General features: G+C 38.7%; 1 protein-coding gene across 1 annotated transcript in view; it reads right to left on the bottom strand.

Moving 5' to 3' along the window:
* Positions 1-15,934, bottom strand: part of LOC141489096 (uncharacterized) — a 28,920-nt gene that overhangs the window by 10,785 nt on the left and 2,201 nt on the right. The window contains exons 4-5 of the mRNA XM_074189748.1: positions 14,772-14,898; positions 11,960-12,055 (exon numbers count right to left, since the gene is read on the bottom strand). Coding sequence (XP_074045849.1) covers positions 11,960-12,055; positions 14,772-14,898 — 223 coding nt within the window. The remainder of the gene's footprint in view (positions 1-11,959; positions 12,056-14,771; positions 14,899-15,934) is intronic.

Genomic DNA, 15,934 nt, shown 5'->3' with positions numbered 1-15,934 from the left:
GGATAGGGGAGCACTGGTATGCTGGGGTAGGTCAAACTCATTGAAGACAGCCAATTATTATATTTTCAGCATGAACAATTATTTACCTTATAAATCAGCAAATGCTAAATTTGATTATTTTTTTTTGCTTGATTTATTTTTTTTGCTTAGTTTTTATAGACTTAAAGTGATGTTAAAAAATTAAGATAAAGCTTAAAATTGTATTGGCCACACATCCCCAGCACCCCAGCAGGCTGTTTATATGCACATCTCTGGAAAGAAGGCACCACCAACTAGGGAAAGGGAAACAGGAAATGATTCAGGTAAAATTTTCTTGAAAGAAACTGAGAATTCTAAAAGATTCTTCCAATTCCAAATAATCACAGAACCCAATCAGTACAAAGACAGACAGAAGATGGGAGAGATGGAGTTTGTAGGAAATAGCAAGAAAGCCAGATTGATTAAATCACAGAGTTTGTGAAAGAGAATATGTGTAATAAAAGGCGCAAGATAGATGGGAACTAGATTATGAAAGGCTTTAAAAAGTTAAATAGATAATTTTATACATGATCTTTGAAATAATAGGGTGCCCCTGGAGTTACTATGTTAGACAATAGTTGAATAAATTATGGAGATAAAATGATGAATATGAATATGACTGGAATATACATCATGGAGATGAAAATAAAAAGAGCAACAAATTTTTTAAAAATACACTATAGAGGGGTGGCTAGGTGGCGTAGTGGATAAAGCACCAGCCCTGGAGTCAGGAGTACCTGGGTTGAAATCCGGTCTAAGACACTTAATAATTACCTAGCTGTGTGGCCTTGGGCAAGCCACTTAACCCCGTTTGCCTTGCAAAAATCTAAAAAAAAAATACACTATACAAAGAAGGCAATTCAAAGGGGGACATAGACAAACAAGGAAGAGTAGCTAAGTTCAATTTAATATATGATTTTATTTTGGGTTAAAAGGGTTACAGGATTGAAACAGAGCCCTAGCAGCCTATGATTTACATTTCAGAGCAATAAAAGCAAATTCACATACACACACACACACACACACACACACAAACACACATACAAACACACACACACAGATACATACATGTATGGCATGATAACAAAACTTAAAATGACACAAGACTGGGAAGGAAAGTTGACAATACAGCTATCAGCTAAGATTCAAAAAGATCCCAAAAGGTGAAACCATTGGATCAAAACTAATAACTGGGTTCAGAAATCCAACTCCACAAAGAGAGGGAAGAGGAGGAGATGGAGGGGGAAAGGGAGAGGAAGGGTGAGGAAGATGAAGAAAGAAAAAGAAAAAGAAAAGGCATGATCAGAGAGTTCACCTGAAAAATATCTGGAGGTTTTAATGAACTTCAAGTTCAATATACATGTGAAATTTTATATGGCAAATACAAAGCTAATATGACATCAAACTTCATGGAGAACAGGATGAAAATAGTTAAAATTCTGCCCAGGTCAAAATGCATTTGCAGTACTGTTTTTAGTTCTAGATGCTACATAATAACTGTACTTGAGAAGCCAGAGGACAAAGGAAGTCACCTGACAATGCTGGACTGTCCTAGAATGAAATTCTGTAGAAAGCATAGTTGAAAGAACTGGGAATGTTTAGACCAGGATTTCAACACCTTTACCTAGATCAGTCAATCTATATTAGTTAGAGGTAGGACTTCAGCTGATATCCATCAGATCAAGGCAAGCTCCCCACCATGAAGGGACATTATTTTAGAAATTCCACTCATAAAGAATAAGAAAATTAAAGACAAACATCAATTAAGAAGAGACTTAATAAGGTATCCCTTTGCTGATAATGTAATGGAATATTCAGAGAGAATCAGAACAGAAACTGAGGTAATGGCCTGACTAAAGCAGGATACAAAATAAATTCACAAAAATCAAGAACATTTCAATACAGCAATAACAAAAACTATGAGTAAATACTAAAAGGGAAGTTCTAATTAAAATAAATGCATAAGGCATAAAATCCTTGAGATTCGATCTACAAAAGAGCATATTTAAAAGCTTAAATACATACAATTTCAAAAATTTTAATAAAACCAATAACTTGTATTTAGGGTCCAGTCACTATAATAAAAATATTGATACTGCCTAAATTAATTTTTATTCTTAGAATGCTACAAATCAAACTACCAAGAGAATCCTCCATATAGTTAAACAAAATAGCAAAATTCACTTATATTCATTTGAATTCATTCCTCATTTGAAGGAAGAAAAAGTTCAGAATCTTAAATTAATCTTAAGTTAACAAAAAATAAGTTAGGGGGAAAAAATTTGGAAAGAATGAATGCATGAGACCTTTCTTTCCATTTTTGACCTCCATGGGCTAACAGAGAGAGAGAGAGCTCTTAGCCTAGATCTAGACATATTTATGTCACTTTCCCTGGTGCCTAAGGAAAATCAGAAAAGTACTGTTGATGGAGCTGTGAATTGGTCTAATTATTCTGGAAAGGCATTTGGAGCATTACTGAAAAAGTGATTAAAATAGACCTATCATTTGATCCAGAAATCTCCCTGCTAGGTACATACTTAAGATGAAGAAAAGAGAAGTATTGAAAGATTTATATGACTTGATGCATGGTGAAGTAAGCAGAACCAAGAATAAAAAACACAAATACATATATACACAATATAAATGGTAGGAATAAAAATGTCTAATTTTGGGGGGTGGGGATGTATCGAGATATGTATATACACATATTTTAAAATATTCATAAATATACACACACATGCATGTATCTATATGTTTCTATATATACATAAGTTACACAAATACACATTATATATTTATATATGTATATGTGCATGCATGCATGCATATGACACATAAAAATACATGTAATAATAATAATGACCAAGCTTGATCCTGAAGAAAAGTAAGTTCCCTCTTTTTGTAGTGGAGGGGAGAGTCTGGGTATATAATACTGTATAAACAATATTGCCAGGATTAGCTAACATTTTGAGTATATATATTTTTATATATGGACATATATTTTTAAATTTCTTTTTTTACTTATTATTAAAAAGAATGATTCATTCAAAGGGGGTGGGGTAGGGATTGTATTTGGAAATGAAGATGATAAAAAAAAAGGAAAAATAATTATAAGAGCTATACAAACAAATGGGCAAACTCCACAAGAAAAACTGTTCAATGAGACAACTAGGTGGCACAGTGAAGAGCACCCACTGGCCCTGGAGTCAGAAGAAACTCAGTACAAATGCAGCTTCAGACACTTAATAATTACCTAGCTGTGTGACTGTGAGCAAGTCACTTAACCCCATTGCTTTGCAAAAAGTAAAAAAAAAAACTGTTCAAGCTATCAGATGATCATTTAAAAAAAACTCAAATGAAATCAACCCTGAGATGTAATATAAAAATCCATTAAATTAAAGAATTATAAAATTTAATGCTAGAGATGTAAATAGAATATGATATAATTATATAAGAGCTATGAAATAAAAGTATGAAATATACAACATTTTTTAATTAAATATAGTTATCCAAAATAAGTGCTATTTATCTGTTCATACCTATGAGTTTATTGATATCACCATTAAGGTGTCAATCTTATACAGCCTTCCACATGCTATAATTGAGAAATGTTTAACAAAATAAATAAAAATACAAAATGATATATAGGATATGTTAATTTGTAGTTTTCTAAGTTAATGTGCAGCCACAGAAGTCCTTTTCTATTTCAATTTGACACCACTGGTTAACAGTATAGTCTAAGAATGATGGAAAAGAAACTTCTCTCTACAAAACTTTTCATGACAGCAGTATTTGTAATAGGAAAATTTGGAAATAAGTCATGTGTCCAACAATTAGAAAATGACTAAATAAAATTATATGAAATTCAACCATGCCAAAAGAAATTACAAATAAGACTATGAAACAATATGATAATATTTATAAGTGATAAGAAGATGCTAGCTTTGTATATTAAAATTTCATGTAGGACGACTAGGTGACGCAGTGGATAGAGCACCGGCCCTGGAGTCAGGAGTACCTGAGTTCAAATCTGGCCTCAGATACTTAATAATTACCTAGCTGTGTGGCCTTGGGCAAGCCACTTAACCCCATTGCCTTGCAAAACCCTAAAAAATAAATAAATAAATAAATAAATAAATAAAAATAAAAAAATAAAAATTCACGTAATTCTAAGGTTCCACCTCAACACCTATTAAATTGGCAGAGATGACAAAAATGAAAATTAATGGAAATTGGTGCATAGAGGCACTGTTACTGGAGTAATGATATAGTTCAGTCACTGCATACCTTTTGATCTAGAGATATTACAGGTCTCTACCCCAAAGATATCATACAAGAGAAGGACCCATATGTACAAAAACATTTTTAACGGCCCTTTTTGTAGTGGAAAGAAGTTAACTAGTGACTGTTCATTAACTGAAGAATGACCAAACAGATTATGCTAAACAAAGATAATGAATATTCTTACTATAGGGTAAGACATGATGAAAGGGATGATTTCAGAGAAAACTGAGATGACTGATATGAACTGACACAGGGAGAAATAGAACCAGAATAATTGTGGAATAATGACCTTATAAAGACAAAAAAGTCTAAGAATTCTGATCAATGACCAACCAAGAATGCCGAGAATGGATGATGATATCTGATATCTACCTCTGGATAGGAAGGGGATTACAAAGAAGCATTGGCCACTGTGGGAATGTTTTGCTTGACTATGAATATTTGTTAAAAGAGTTTGCTGATTTCATTTATCTTTTTTTTTCAGTTGTGGTATGAGAAGAGGAGAAAGGTTAGCAATATGGCGGGGGGCAGGGAGAATGAAAAGAAGAAGTTATTAAAGAGTTTGGGGGTTTTTTAAATGCACAAAAGAAGACCAAAGGAAGGCAAGAAGGAATCCCAGACAACTAGTATAGCTTTAAAGATTAAAGACATGGTAAATCTGTTTTATTTTCAAAGGGAAAACACACTTTCCTGCGCAATCCTCTTTTTCTTTTCTATGTATATGGAGGTGTTCATTTTGTTTGGTAATTGTCAACTTAAAAAACATATACACATACATACATACATATGAAATGCAAAAAAAGTCACATTATCTGACTTCAACTGTAACCTTGCTGCACTAAAAAAAAAACCAAACATTTTATTTAAACTTAATTATCTCCACAGAAAATATTCCAAATTTCCTGTCTTCTAAAGACCCTCATATCTTCTCTCCTGTCTCCAACCCAACCCATCCCAGTTCCTTGACTTTATCTCTTTCTTTACTCAGAAAATTAAGATCATTTGACATGAGCATTCTCTTCCCCATCCCCTTTTTTGTTCTAATCTCAAACCCTCTTGAGAAACATCATTTCCTCTTTTCTTCCTTTTAAAATAAGATGATCCTCTTCCTGACCAAAGTCAATACCTCTACCTGTATACTTGATCTCATTTTCTCCACCTTCTCAAATAGATTGTGATCGCAATCATGTCTTCTCAAATCTTTTTTTGTTTCCTTTTTAAAAAAAAATTATTTAGTATTTTATTTTTCCCCAGTTACATGTAAAAACAATTTTTTTTTGTTTTTTTTTTAGGTTTTTGCAAGGCAATGGGGTTAAGTGGCTTGCCCAAGGCCACACAGCTAGGTAATTATTAAGTGTCTTGAGACCAGATTTGAACCCAGGTACTCCTGACTCCAAGGCCGGTGTTTTATCCACAGCACTACCTAGCCGCCCAGTAAAAACAATTTTTAATAGTCATTTTTTAAAGTTTGAGTTCCAAATTTTCTCCCTTCCTCTGTCCCTACCTCCCTCCCCAAATTGAGAAAGCAAGCAATTCAGAATAAGAGTAGAACCAAGAGAACATTATCCACATTAACAACATTGTGAGATGATCAACTTTGATGGACGTGGCTCTTCTCAGAAGTTCAAAGAGCTGGGACAACTGTATTAGACTAGCTAAAGACAATGCTATCTCCATTCAGGGGAAGAAAATCAAAACAAAACCAAAAAAACCTACAGAATCTGAATGAACACTGCATTCACTTTTTAAAAATTTCTTTTGTGTTTTTCTTTCCTAACTCATGGTTTTCTTTCTTTTCCCTTAATCCTAATTCCTCGCACACACAAAAACTAATCTATAAACATGTTAAACACAAATGTGTATGTACAGGATTCACCAGATTGTTCACCACTGAGGGGAGGGGAGTGGGAAGGGAGGGTGGAAGGAAATTATGTAAATTTCCTTAAAAATATGCAAATGCATGCAGATAAAATGTTGAAAATTTTCATAACATGCAATTGGAAAAATAAAATAAAATAATCTATTAAAAAAAGAGAAAGCAAGCAATTTGATAAAGGTTATAAATGTATAGTCTTGCAAATCATTTCCATAATAGTCATGTTGTGAAAGAAAACAGGACTTCCCCCCTGCCAAAAAAGAAACCTCAAGAAAAATAAAGTTAAAATAAAACTAAGTAAAATAAAGTTAAAAATATATTTCAGTCGATACCATTAGCTCTCTTTCTCTGAGAATGGAGAACCTTCTTTAACATAAGTCGGAGTTGTCTTGGGTCATAGTATTGTTGAGAAAAGGGAATTCATTCACAACCAATCACCCTATCTTATTGCTGTTCCTGAGGACACTGTACATTTCACTAGGCCTCTGCGCATGTCTTTCTTTTTCTTTTTTTTTTTTTTAAGGTTTCTGCAAGACAAATGGGGTTAAGTGGCTTGCCCAAAGCCACACAGCTAGGTAATTATTAAGTGTCTGAGACCAGATTTGAACCCAGGTACTCCTGACTCCAGGGCCAGTGCTTTATCCACTGCGCCACCTAGCCGCCCCTGCGTATGTCTTTCCAAGTTTTTCTGAGAGCATCCTGCTCTTGATTGCTTGGAGCCCAACAGAATTCCATTATCATCACATATCACATATCCAGACATTGGCCCACTGATGAGCATCCCCTCCATTTCCAATTCTTAGCCACCAGAACAGACTAGAGCTGCCCTAATATCCTTGTGCATGAATCTCCTCAAATCTTCAATCTCTCCCTATCTACAAGTTCCTTCCTTACTTGTCTTGCAACATGATCAAGTTTCCTAATCCAAAAACAAAACAAAAAAAAAAAACCTTCTGCAAAAAATCCTTTTAAGTCCAGAAATTCTACTTCTTTTTTAAGCAAAACTTCTAAAAATGGTTGTCTGATTTACTGCCTGTATTTCCTTGCCTCTCACTGACTCTTTACCATCTGGGTTTTATGTTCATCACTTTACTGAAACTTGTCTCCAAAGTTCCCCCAGATCCCCAGATCGCATGGTTTTCCTCTTGGCTCTCATCCTTGTCAGTGCAGCTGCTGCCCTTGACCCTGCCCATCACTCCTATCTCCCCACCTCCTGGTTCTCCTACTTCTCTGAATCAACAACAATTTATCCGAACGAATGCTCCTCAGTCTCCTTTGTTGGAGACTCCATCTGCTCCCCAGCTCTAGGGGTTCCCCAAGGTCCTGTCAAAGGCCTCTCTCTCCCTCTAAGATCTATTGGTAGCTGCTTCCAGTTATCACTAGTTATCTCTAGCTGTATCTCCTCCCATGCCCCCTCTCCCTTGAGCCCCCAGCAACAAATGCCTGTGATCTTTCAAATTGGATATGCCAGATATCCCTAACCCCACATGTCCAGAAACGCAATCTTTCCTCTCAAATCCACTCCTCTTGTATACAATAGAGGGCATCCCCAATCTTCCAGTCCCCCAAACTCATAAGCTCCCTCCATTAACTTGCCAGGTTCTCGTCTCTATCTCCACATCATCTCTTATTCAACCCTGATCTGACACAAGTGCCCACATCATCTTCCCCAGGTGAATGGAGTACCCTCTTAATGGATCTCGCAGCTCAAATCTCTCACACCTCACCTACTCTGCTCAAGAGCTGGGCAAAGTGCTGAAGATACAAAGGCAAAAGGCCTGTGTCCATCAAGCTGACAACTAACTGGGGAGACAAAAGGCAAATAAATCTGGACAAACAAGTTATATCCAGGAAACAGCAGTGATAATGAACAGAGGGATTGGGAAGGTTCCTAAGGATTGGAACTGGAACTTGAAGGAAGTCAGAGAATCTGTGCTAGGGGGGCAGAGAATCTCAGACTTGGGGAACAGTTGGAGACAGCACCTGTAGCAGGAGATCTTGTTCTCAGAAGAGCCAGAAAGTCCTGGTCATTGGATGCAAGATTGGGAGGGATTGGGGGGAAGGGGAGGGGGGGGTCTTGTGGCAGGCAGATGTCCAAACAAAAGATGAGTGGATGATTGCAATATTCCATCTAACACTGAACCTAATTCCACGTCTGACCCTAATTCTATTCCCCAATTCCTGCCTAGCTAGGTGTCTGGGATACAGTAGGTGTCTAATAAATGCTTGCTGGATAACTGTAGAAAGCAGAACCAAAATAATACATATACACTATCTACAATTGGATAAAAATAATTTGGAAAAACTCCCACAATTTCTTACAAAATATACAGAGTAAACAGTTTCAGAAAGCTTTATGGATGTAACCAGGACAAATTTCTTCTATTTTGTTGAAATTAATCTACCATTACAATATGAAGGCAACAGAAGTTTCCAGATTACTATAGAACCATTTTGATATTTTTTTGTATCTATGCATGTTTTAAAATACATTATCATTGATTTTTTTTTACATAATTCAAATTATCCAACTAATCCAGAAGTTCAATAACACTAACCAACATATTAGAACAGTCTGACTTTAGACACAGTGTTCCATATTCCTGGGTCCAAGAAGTCAAAGAGAAAAGTACTTTCTCATTGGTTGTCCTTCACGCATCTCTAGAATGCTCTCCCTTTACGTCCCCCTCCTGATCTCCCTTCAAGATTCAGCTCAAATCCTCTTTTTCAGGTCTCTCTTTTTCTCCTTCCCTAGCCAAAGTTGGTGCCTTTCTGTGACATCACTTTCATTTACATTGTATAAATTTTTTTAATTAATTTTTTCTCCAATATAAGTAAATTTTAATTTATTATCTATATTTAAAATAATAAAATATAAATAAAATAATAAATAAAACTATGATAATACATTTTAAATAAATTTTTCTATTACATAAAAAATAATTTTTAGCAGTGTTTTAAAATACTGAGTTCCAATTTCTTTCCCTCCTTTGTAAGAGACTGTTGTATGTAAGAGTACTGTATAATTTCATCACCTGGTTTCCTCTAGCACCAGAGCATTATTTATTGGTTGATTGCAGAGTGCCACGGGAGTGGGAGTGGACCACGGACTGGGAGGATATTTAAGCACTTGTATTTGGTTTAATAAATGAGATCCTGGAGACTTTGTCTTGTCTCCTGCCCCTTCAATGTTCGCCTGCATAAGGATAGGCTAGCCACCTGGAGCCTAACACTTCCTGAGCAGCTAGTCTAACAGGAGCATAACACTCCTTCCTTCTCTTCTCTCCCTTTCTCCACCCTAAACTGCTTTAGACTCCATCAGTTCTTGCTCTGGAGATAAAGAGCATTTTTCATCTGAACTCCTTCAGAGCTGTCTTAGAACACTGTACTGCTGAGAACAGCCAAGTCATTCAGACTTGACTATCATAAAATCTTATTGTTACTGTGTCTAATGTCCTCCTGGTTCTGATCATTTCACTGTGCATCAGCTCATGTAAGTCTTTCCAGGTTTTTCTGTGAACATCTTGTTCATCATCTCTTATAGCACAATAATATTCCATTAAAATCACCTAGTATAATGTGTTCATCAATTCCTCAATTGATGGATATTTTTTTCAATTTCCAAATCTTCACCAACAGTAAATAGTTGCTATAAATATTTTTGTACATACATAAATATATATGTCCTTTTTTGATTTTTATCTCTTTGGGATACAGACCTAGTAGTGGCATTGCCTGTTCAAAGGCTATACATGGTTTAATAGTCCTTTAGGCATAGTTCCAAATTACTCTATAAAATGCTCTACAACTTCCCCAAAAGTGAATTAGTGTTTCAATTTTCCCACATCCCCTCCAATATGTGTCACTTCCTTTTTCTGTCATATTAGACACTCTGAGATATAGGGTGGTAGCTCAGAGTTGTTTTAATTTGCATTTTTCAAATCAATAGTGATTTGTTACCTTTGATTACTTCACCTGAAAACTGCCTCTTCATATCCTTTAATCCTTTAACTATTTATCAAGTTGAGGAATGGCTCTTATTCCTTTAAATCTGACTCAGTTCTCTATATATTTGATAAATGAGGCCTTTGTCAGAGAAACCTGATTTTTTTTGTAATTATGATTATTAACTATGTACTTCCCTCTATCCTCTTTCCCCCTGTTTATCTTACTCTCTTTCCTTTGTCTATTCTCAAAAGTGATTTGCTTCTGACTTTTACTTCCCCAATCCAACCCCCTCTGCTATCAACATTTATTCTCTTTCTTTCCTACTTTCCTGCAGGGTAAGAGATTACCATACCATTGATAACACTCTGCATGTGTGTGTGTATGTATGTGTGTGTACATTTAGATATATAAAATAGCGCTATCCGTGGTGTGCTTCTCTCATTGCAATGTGAGCTCCTTGAGGGGAAAGGATCACGATTTTTGCCTTTATTTGTAGGCACATATGTCTAGCCCTTAATAAATATTGGTTGCCTGACTGCTTTAACCTCACACCTTGCAAATTGGCAAAAATAACAAAAGATAGGTATAAACAAAATTGGAATAGTTTTAGACACATGGGCACACTCATGCCCTTGGTGGAACTATAACTGGTTCCATTATACTGGAAATCAATTGGAATAATCCAAAGAAAATGATGATAATGTCCTTATGCTTTGACCTACGGATTCTACCTTGAGGGAGGTCAAGGACCAAAAGAAAAGATTCGGAGAACTACTTATGCATTTGTGGTAAATATGTCATAGCAAAGGTTTAAACTAGTGATTTCTAAATATTAAATGACTTTTGAAAAACACATAAAAGAAGGAAGCTGCATCTCAATCCCCGAGTCAGGGAAACATGAGGTAAGAGAGTCATTAGGAGAGAGATTTGTTTTTTTGTTTGTTTGTTTTTTTGCAAGGCAAATGGGGTTAAGTGGCTTGCCCAAGGCCACACAGCTAGGTAATTATTAAGTGTCTGAGACCAGATTTGAACCCAGGTACTCCTGACTCCAGGGCCAGTGCTCTATGCACTGTGCCATCTAGCCGCCCCTAGGAGAGAGATTTGTACAAAATATTCATAGCAGCCCTGTTTGTGGTGGCAAAGAATGGGAAATCAAGTGAATGTCCTTCATTTGGGGAATGGCTTAACAAACTGTGGTATATGTGTGTCATGGAACACTATTGTTCTATTAGAAACCAGGAGGGACGGAAATTCAGGAAATTCAGGGAAGCCTGGAGGGATCTACATAAACTGATGCTGAGCGAGATGGACAGAACCAGAAAAACACTGTCCACCCTAACAGCAACATGGGGGCGATGATCAACCTTGATGGACTCGCTCATTCCATCAGTGCAACAATCAGGGACAATTTTGGGGCTGCCTGCAATGGAGAATACCATCTGTATGCAGAGAAAGAATTGCGGACTTTGAACAAAGACCAAAGACTGTTACCTTCAAATTAGGGGGAAAAAAAAAATTATCTTATTCTGTAATTTTGCTATCTCTTATACTTTGTGTTTCTTCTTTAAGGACATGATTTCTCTGTCATCACATTTAACTGAGATCAATGTCTACCAGACTGCCTTCTGGGGGGGGGGGGGGGGGAGCAAGAATGAGGGAAATGTTGTAAAACTCCAATAAAATCTTATTTTAAAAAAAAGAGAGAGATTTGTACCTCAGGCTAAATGGGGGCTAGGCCCCTTAGGCCACTATTCAACTGGACAACAAGAGGGCCCCCTAAGTGATGAGAATAGATGGAGCTTGCATCCACCTGCCTTTCCCTCAATCACTCACCTGGACAAGGGTCTCTGGGGCCACGTTTCTTTGACCTCCGTGGGGTTTCATTTTTCTCCAACAGGGAGATCACGTCCTTTTTGGAAACAGGAAGCCCTAAATATATAGAGAGAAATTAGAAAGTTCTGAAGACAACCAGAAAGTCATCTAAGAATTCTGAAATATGAATGGAAATGAGGGCCACCAAGAAAGCAAGGAGGTAAGGCAAGGGCCTCTGAAGCAGATTGTTTTATATTCTCAGAGAATGCTCTCATTTAGGCTTAGAAAGACCCTTTCCATGCTAAATGGGCAAAAAATTGAGATTTGGGTCCCTGAAGCAATAAGACAAGAGACACTTATTAACCTCCTTTTATGGGCCAGTCATTCCCTGTGTAGGCAGTACTGTCCTTCACTCTCAAAGAAGACCCTGACATCAAGGAGGTCAGGCCAAGACAAGCATGTGAACTGGATTTGGGGTGGGGGTGGGTGGGGGCTGTGCTAAGTTACCAGCCTCATTTTCTCCTCCAGAATCATCTGGGTCCAGTGGCCAGATATGGATCAGGACAACATCCAGGCAGATGACCCTGGACGTGAGACAGTCAAGGTGAAGTGACTTGTCTAGGGTCACACAGCTAGTAAGTGTTCTGAGTCCAAATTTGAACTCAGGTCCTCCTGGCTTCAGGCACTCTTTACACTATGCCACCTAGCTGCCAGTATTACAAAGGCAAAAACAAAATAGAGTCATGACTGCTCACCACGGGCCTTCCTTCTATTTGAGGTAAGCCCATGGACACATATAAGAAGTCCCAAAATAGAGAAATGATAAATACAAAATATTTCAGAGAAAAGGACCTTGTAGCTGAAGAATGAGGACAGAGATAATGGAGAAGGTAACAATAGGGATCAAGGTCTGGAGAGAGAAGAGGAGTGTCAGGGGTGGGGGAGGAGCTGTGTAGTGGAAGTCTGGAAAATTCTACAGTCAAGCCTTGAAGGGCTTTGAAAAACCAAAAAGGATTTTATCCTTCATTTTAGAGCTATAGGGAGCCACAGGAACTTCTTGAGCTGTGACTTAAGGATTTCCTTGAGATCTTTTTTCTTTTTAATCCATGAACCATTGACTATGAGCAGAGAATCATGCTGGGGGAAATACAAAGTTAAATATGACATGGTACCAGCTTGCCTTATGTGGAGGGGGGGGCATCTAGAAGAAATCTTTTTTTTTTTTTTGCAAGGCAAATGGGGTTAAGTGGTTTGCCCAAGGCCACACAGCTAGGTAATCATTAAGTGACTGAGGCCGGATTTGAACTCAGGTCCTCCTGACTACAGGGCCAGTGCTTTATCCACTGCGCCACCTAGCTGCCCCCGTCTAGAAGAAATCTAATTGTGGTCAAGCGCTTGGGAAAAATGGTTGGAGAAGAGGAAAGGGTCCAGGAGCAAGTGTTCTCTTGGCTCCCGGAGGAACCTGAGCAAGAATCTTTGACCTGAGGGTCCAGGGAGGGTCAGTACCAGATTAATACGGTAAAATACAATCTCAAGAACACTACTATTTGGAGGTTTTCTAAGTCAACATGAGAGCAGCAGAGATCCTTTTCTATAGGAGCCTGACGTCACTGCTGCAGATTCCAAGCCAGGAAAATAATCTCTAATTGTTCAAAGGAAAGACTTTCCACTTGGACCAGAAAAGAAGCCAAAGGGGATCTGGAACTCTCTTCACCTCCCCTCAGCTTCCATGGCTTTCATGACCTTCTCTGTGCTGGTGATTCTCACATCTATCTCTCCTGGCCCCACCTCTCATCTCCCATCACCAGCTGCCTTTTTAGATGCCCAAACTGGACATGCAGCAGACAGCTTAAACCCAGTATGTCCAAACCATTATCTCTTCCCCTAAATCCTTCCTGAACCCCATATGTTCCCTATTACCAAAGAGGGTACACCCTCTTCCCAGTCCCTCAAGTTCCCAACCTAGGAGTCATCCTGGCCTTCTCACTGCCTCTCACACACTCCCCACCTCCTCATTCAATATGGTGCCAGGGCCTGTTGACCTGTCTTTGCAACATCTCTCACATGGCGTTCCTTCCCTCCTCCAATATTGGTTCCACACTTGGGGAGGTCCTTAGTCCTTACGTCTGGACTACTGCAACAGCTGCTGGGAGGGTCTGCCTGTTTCAAGTCTCTTCCCACTCTAATCCAGCCTCCATTCAGCCACTAAACTGATTTACTTCAAGAACAGGTCTGAACATGGCAACCTCTGGCTCAATAAACTCCAGTGGCTCCCTCTTACCTTCAGGATCAAATACAAAATGCTCCTTTGCCTTCAAAGTCCTTCATCACCAGCCCCCTTCTCCCTTTCCACTCTTCTTACCCCACTACCCCTACCCATCTTCTTGGAACCTGCCTCCTGGATGGTCCCCCAACGAGACCATCCACCTCTGGGTTCTGAGACTTTTCTCTGGTTGTTTCCCAGGTCTGAAATGCTCTCCCTCCTCCACTCCCACTCCTGACTTCCCTGGCTTCCCCTTTAAGTCCCAACCCTCTCAATTCTAATGCCTTTCCTCTGTTCTTTCTTTTCTATTTATTCTGGATACAGCTTGTTTAGTCTGCCCCTTTAGACTGGAATCTCCTTGAAGGCAGTGGCATCTTTTGCCTCACTTTGTATCTCCAGGACGACCACAGTGCCAAGCTCACAGCGGGTGCTTATGCACACAGAGTAGGTGTTTAATTGAAGTTGAGCCATGGCTGCTGTGGTCTCCAATCCTCAGCCATGCTTTCAGACCTTCTGAAGCCCACCCAGACTCCCCAGGGACCCCAAGCCATAGAAGAGAATCACGCTTACCCAGGGAAACCATGTTCTCGTAGTTTTCCAGCATCACTTCCCGGTAGAAGGCCTTCTGAGCATCATCCAGGTACTTCCACTCCTCCCGGCTGAAGTCCACGGCCACATCCTGGAAGGTCACTAATGCCTGAAGCAAACATATCCCTGTCTTAGCCTGGGCTCGCCATTCTTCTCAAAAGGCCTCTTTGGGAACTTGTCGCCTTCCTTGGTGGCTAACTCAACCCTAACTAAATCCCCCGCGGTGCATGAACCCCAAAGATCCTTTTCTCCTAAAGCTTCAACCCACAACCCAGGAGGTACCTCTACCTGATACACAAATGCATAATGCTGATGGAAGAAATCATATTACCCATCTTCCTTTCTAGTTCATGACATTATAGCCCTTGGTGACTAATGGGGCACAATATGCTAATTCTCTTTATTTTTAGTCATTAATGGAAGTCTTTGCTTATAAGTCACCAATTCCTTTACACTGTAGAGACCTAGAATAAAATTCTAGCCTCTGTTATTATAACATTAGCTACTGAAAAGAAAAAAAATAGTATTGCTTCTAGCTTCTACTATGGGGATTCTATCATTTAATTGACTTTGTGCTGTACTGATTTTTACAATTGATCTGCATCTGCCCCAAGTCAGCTTTCCGTATCCCTGAGTTGAACTCAGGAATTCCAACTGTCCTCTTATTTAAAGTTAAGTGTTTTCTGTTTTTTGTATTTTTATTTTTATTTTAGTTTTTACAAGGCAATGGGGATTAAGTGGCTTGCCCAAGGCCACACAGCTAGGTCATTATTAAGTGACTGAGGTCGGATTTGAACTCAGGTCCTCCTGACTCCAGAGCCACTGCGCCACCTAGCTGCCTCTAAAATTAGTTTAAAAGTAAAGTTGTTCTCTCTCCTCCTGGTACCCCCCCCCACACCCCACCCCTATGTTTGTTAAGCCTAACAAGTTAACTTGTTGCCACCCCCAAAAGATACTTAGCGGGTCCCAGCTTGCTTTGGTGTCATTAAGGGAGCTTTGGATCTCTTCCAAGGAGACAAGTCTGGTGGTTGTGAGCCCTAAAGAGGCAGGTGGGTCCCTGACATCAGTCCTGCTTCCTTAGTGATAAGCCCTACCTCATGGTCTTTGGCCACTGAGAGGTCGCAACCCCAATCTGTCCGTTAATA

The sequence above is a fragment of the Macrotis lagotis genome, chromosome 5, assembly GCF_037893015.1.
Source record: "Macrotis lagotis isolate mMagLag1 chromosome 5, bilby.v1.9.chrom.fasta, whole genome shotgun sequence".
Lineage (NCBI taxonomy): Eukaryota > Metazoa > Chordata > Mammalia > Peramelemorphia > Peramelidae > Macrotis > Macrotis lagotis.
Note: the sequence above shows the minus strand (reverse complement) of the source record. Positions and strands in the feature narration are given on the sequence as shown.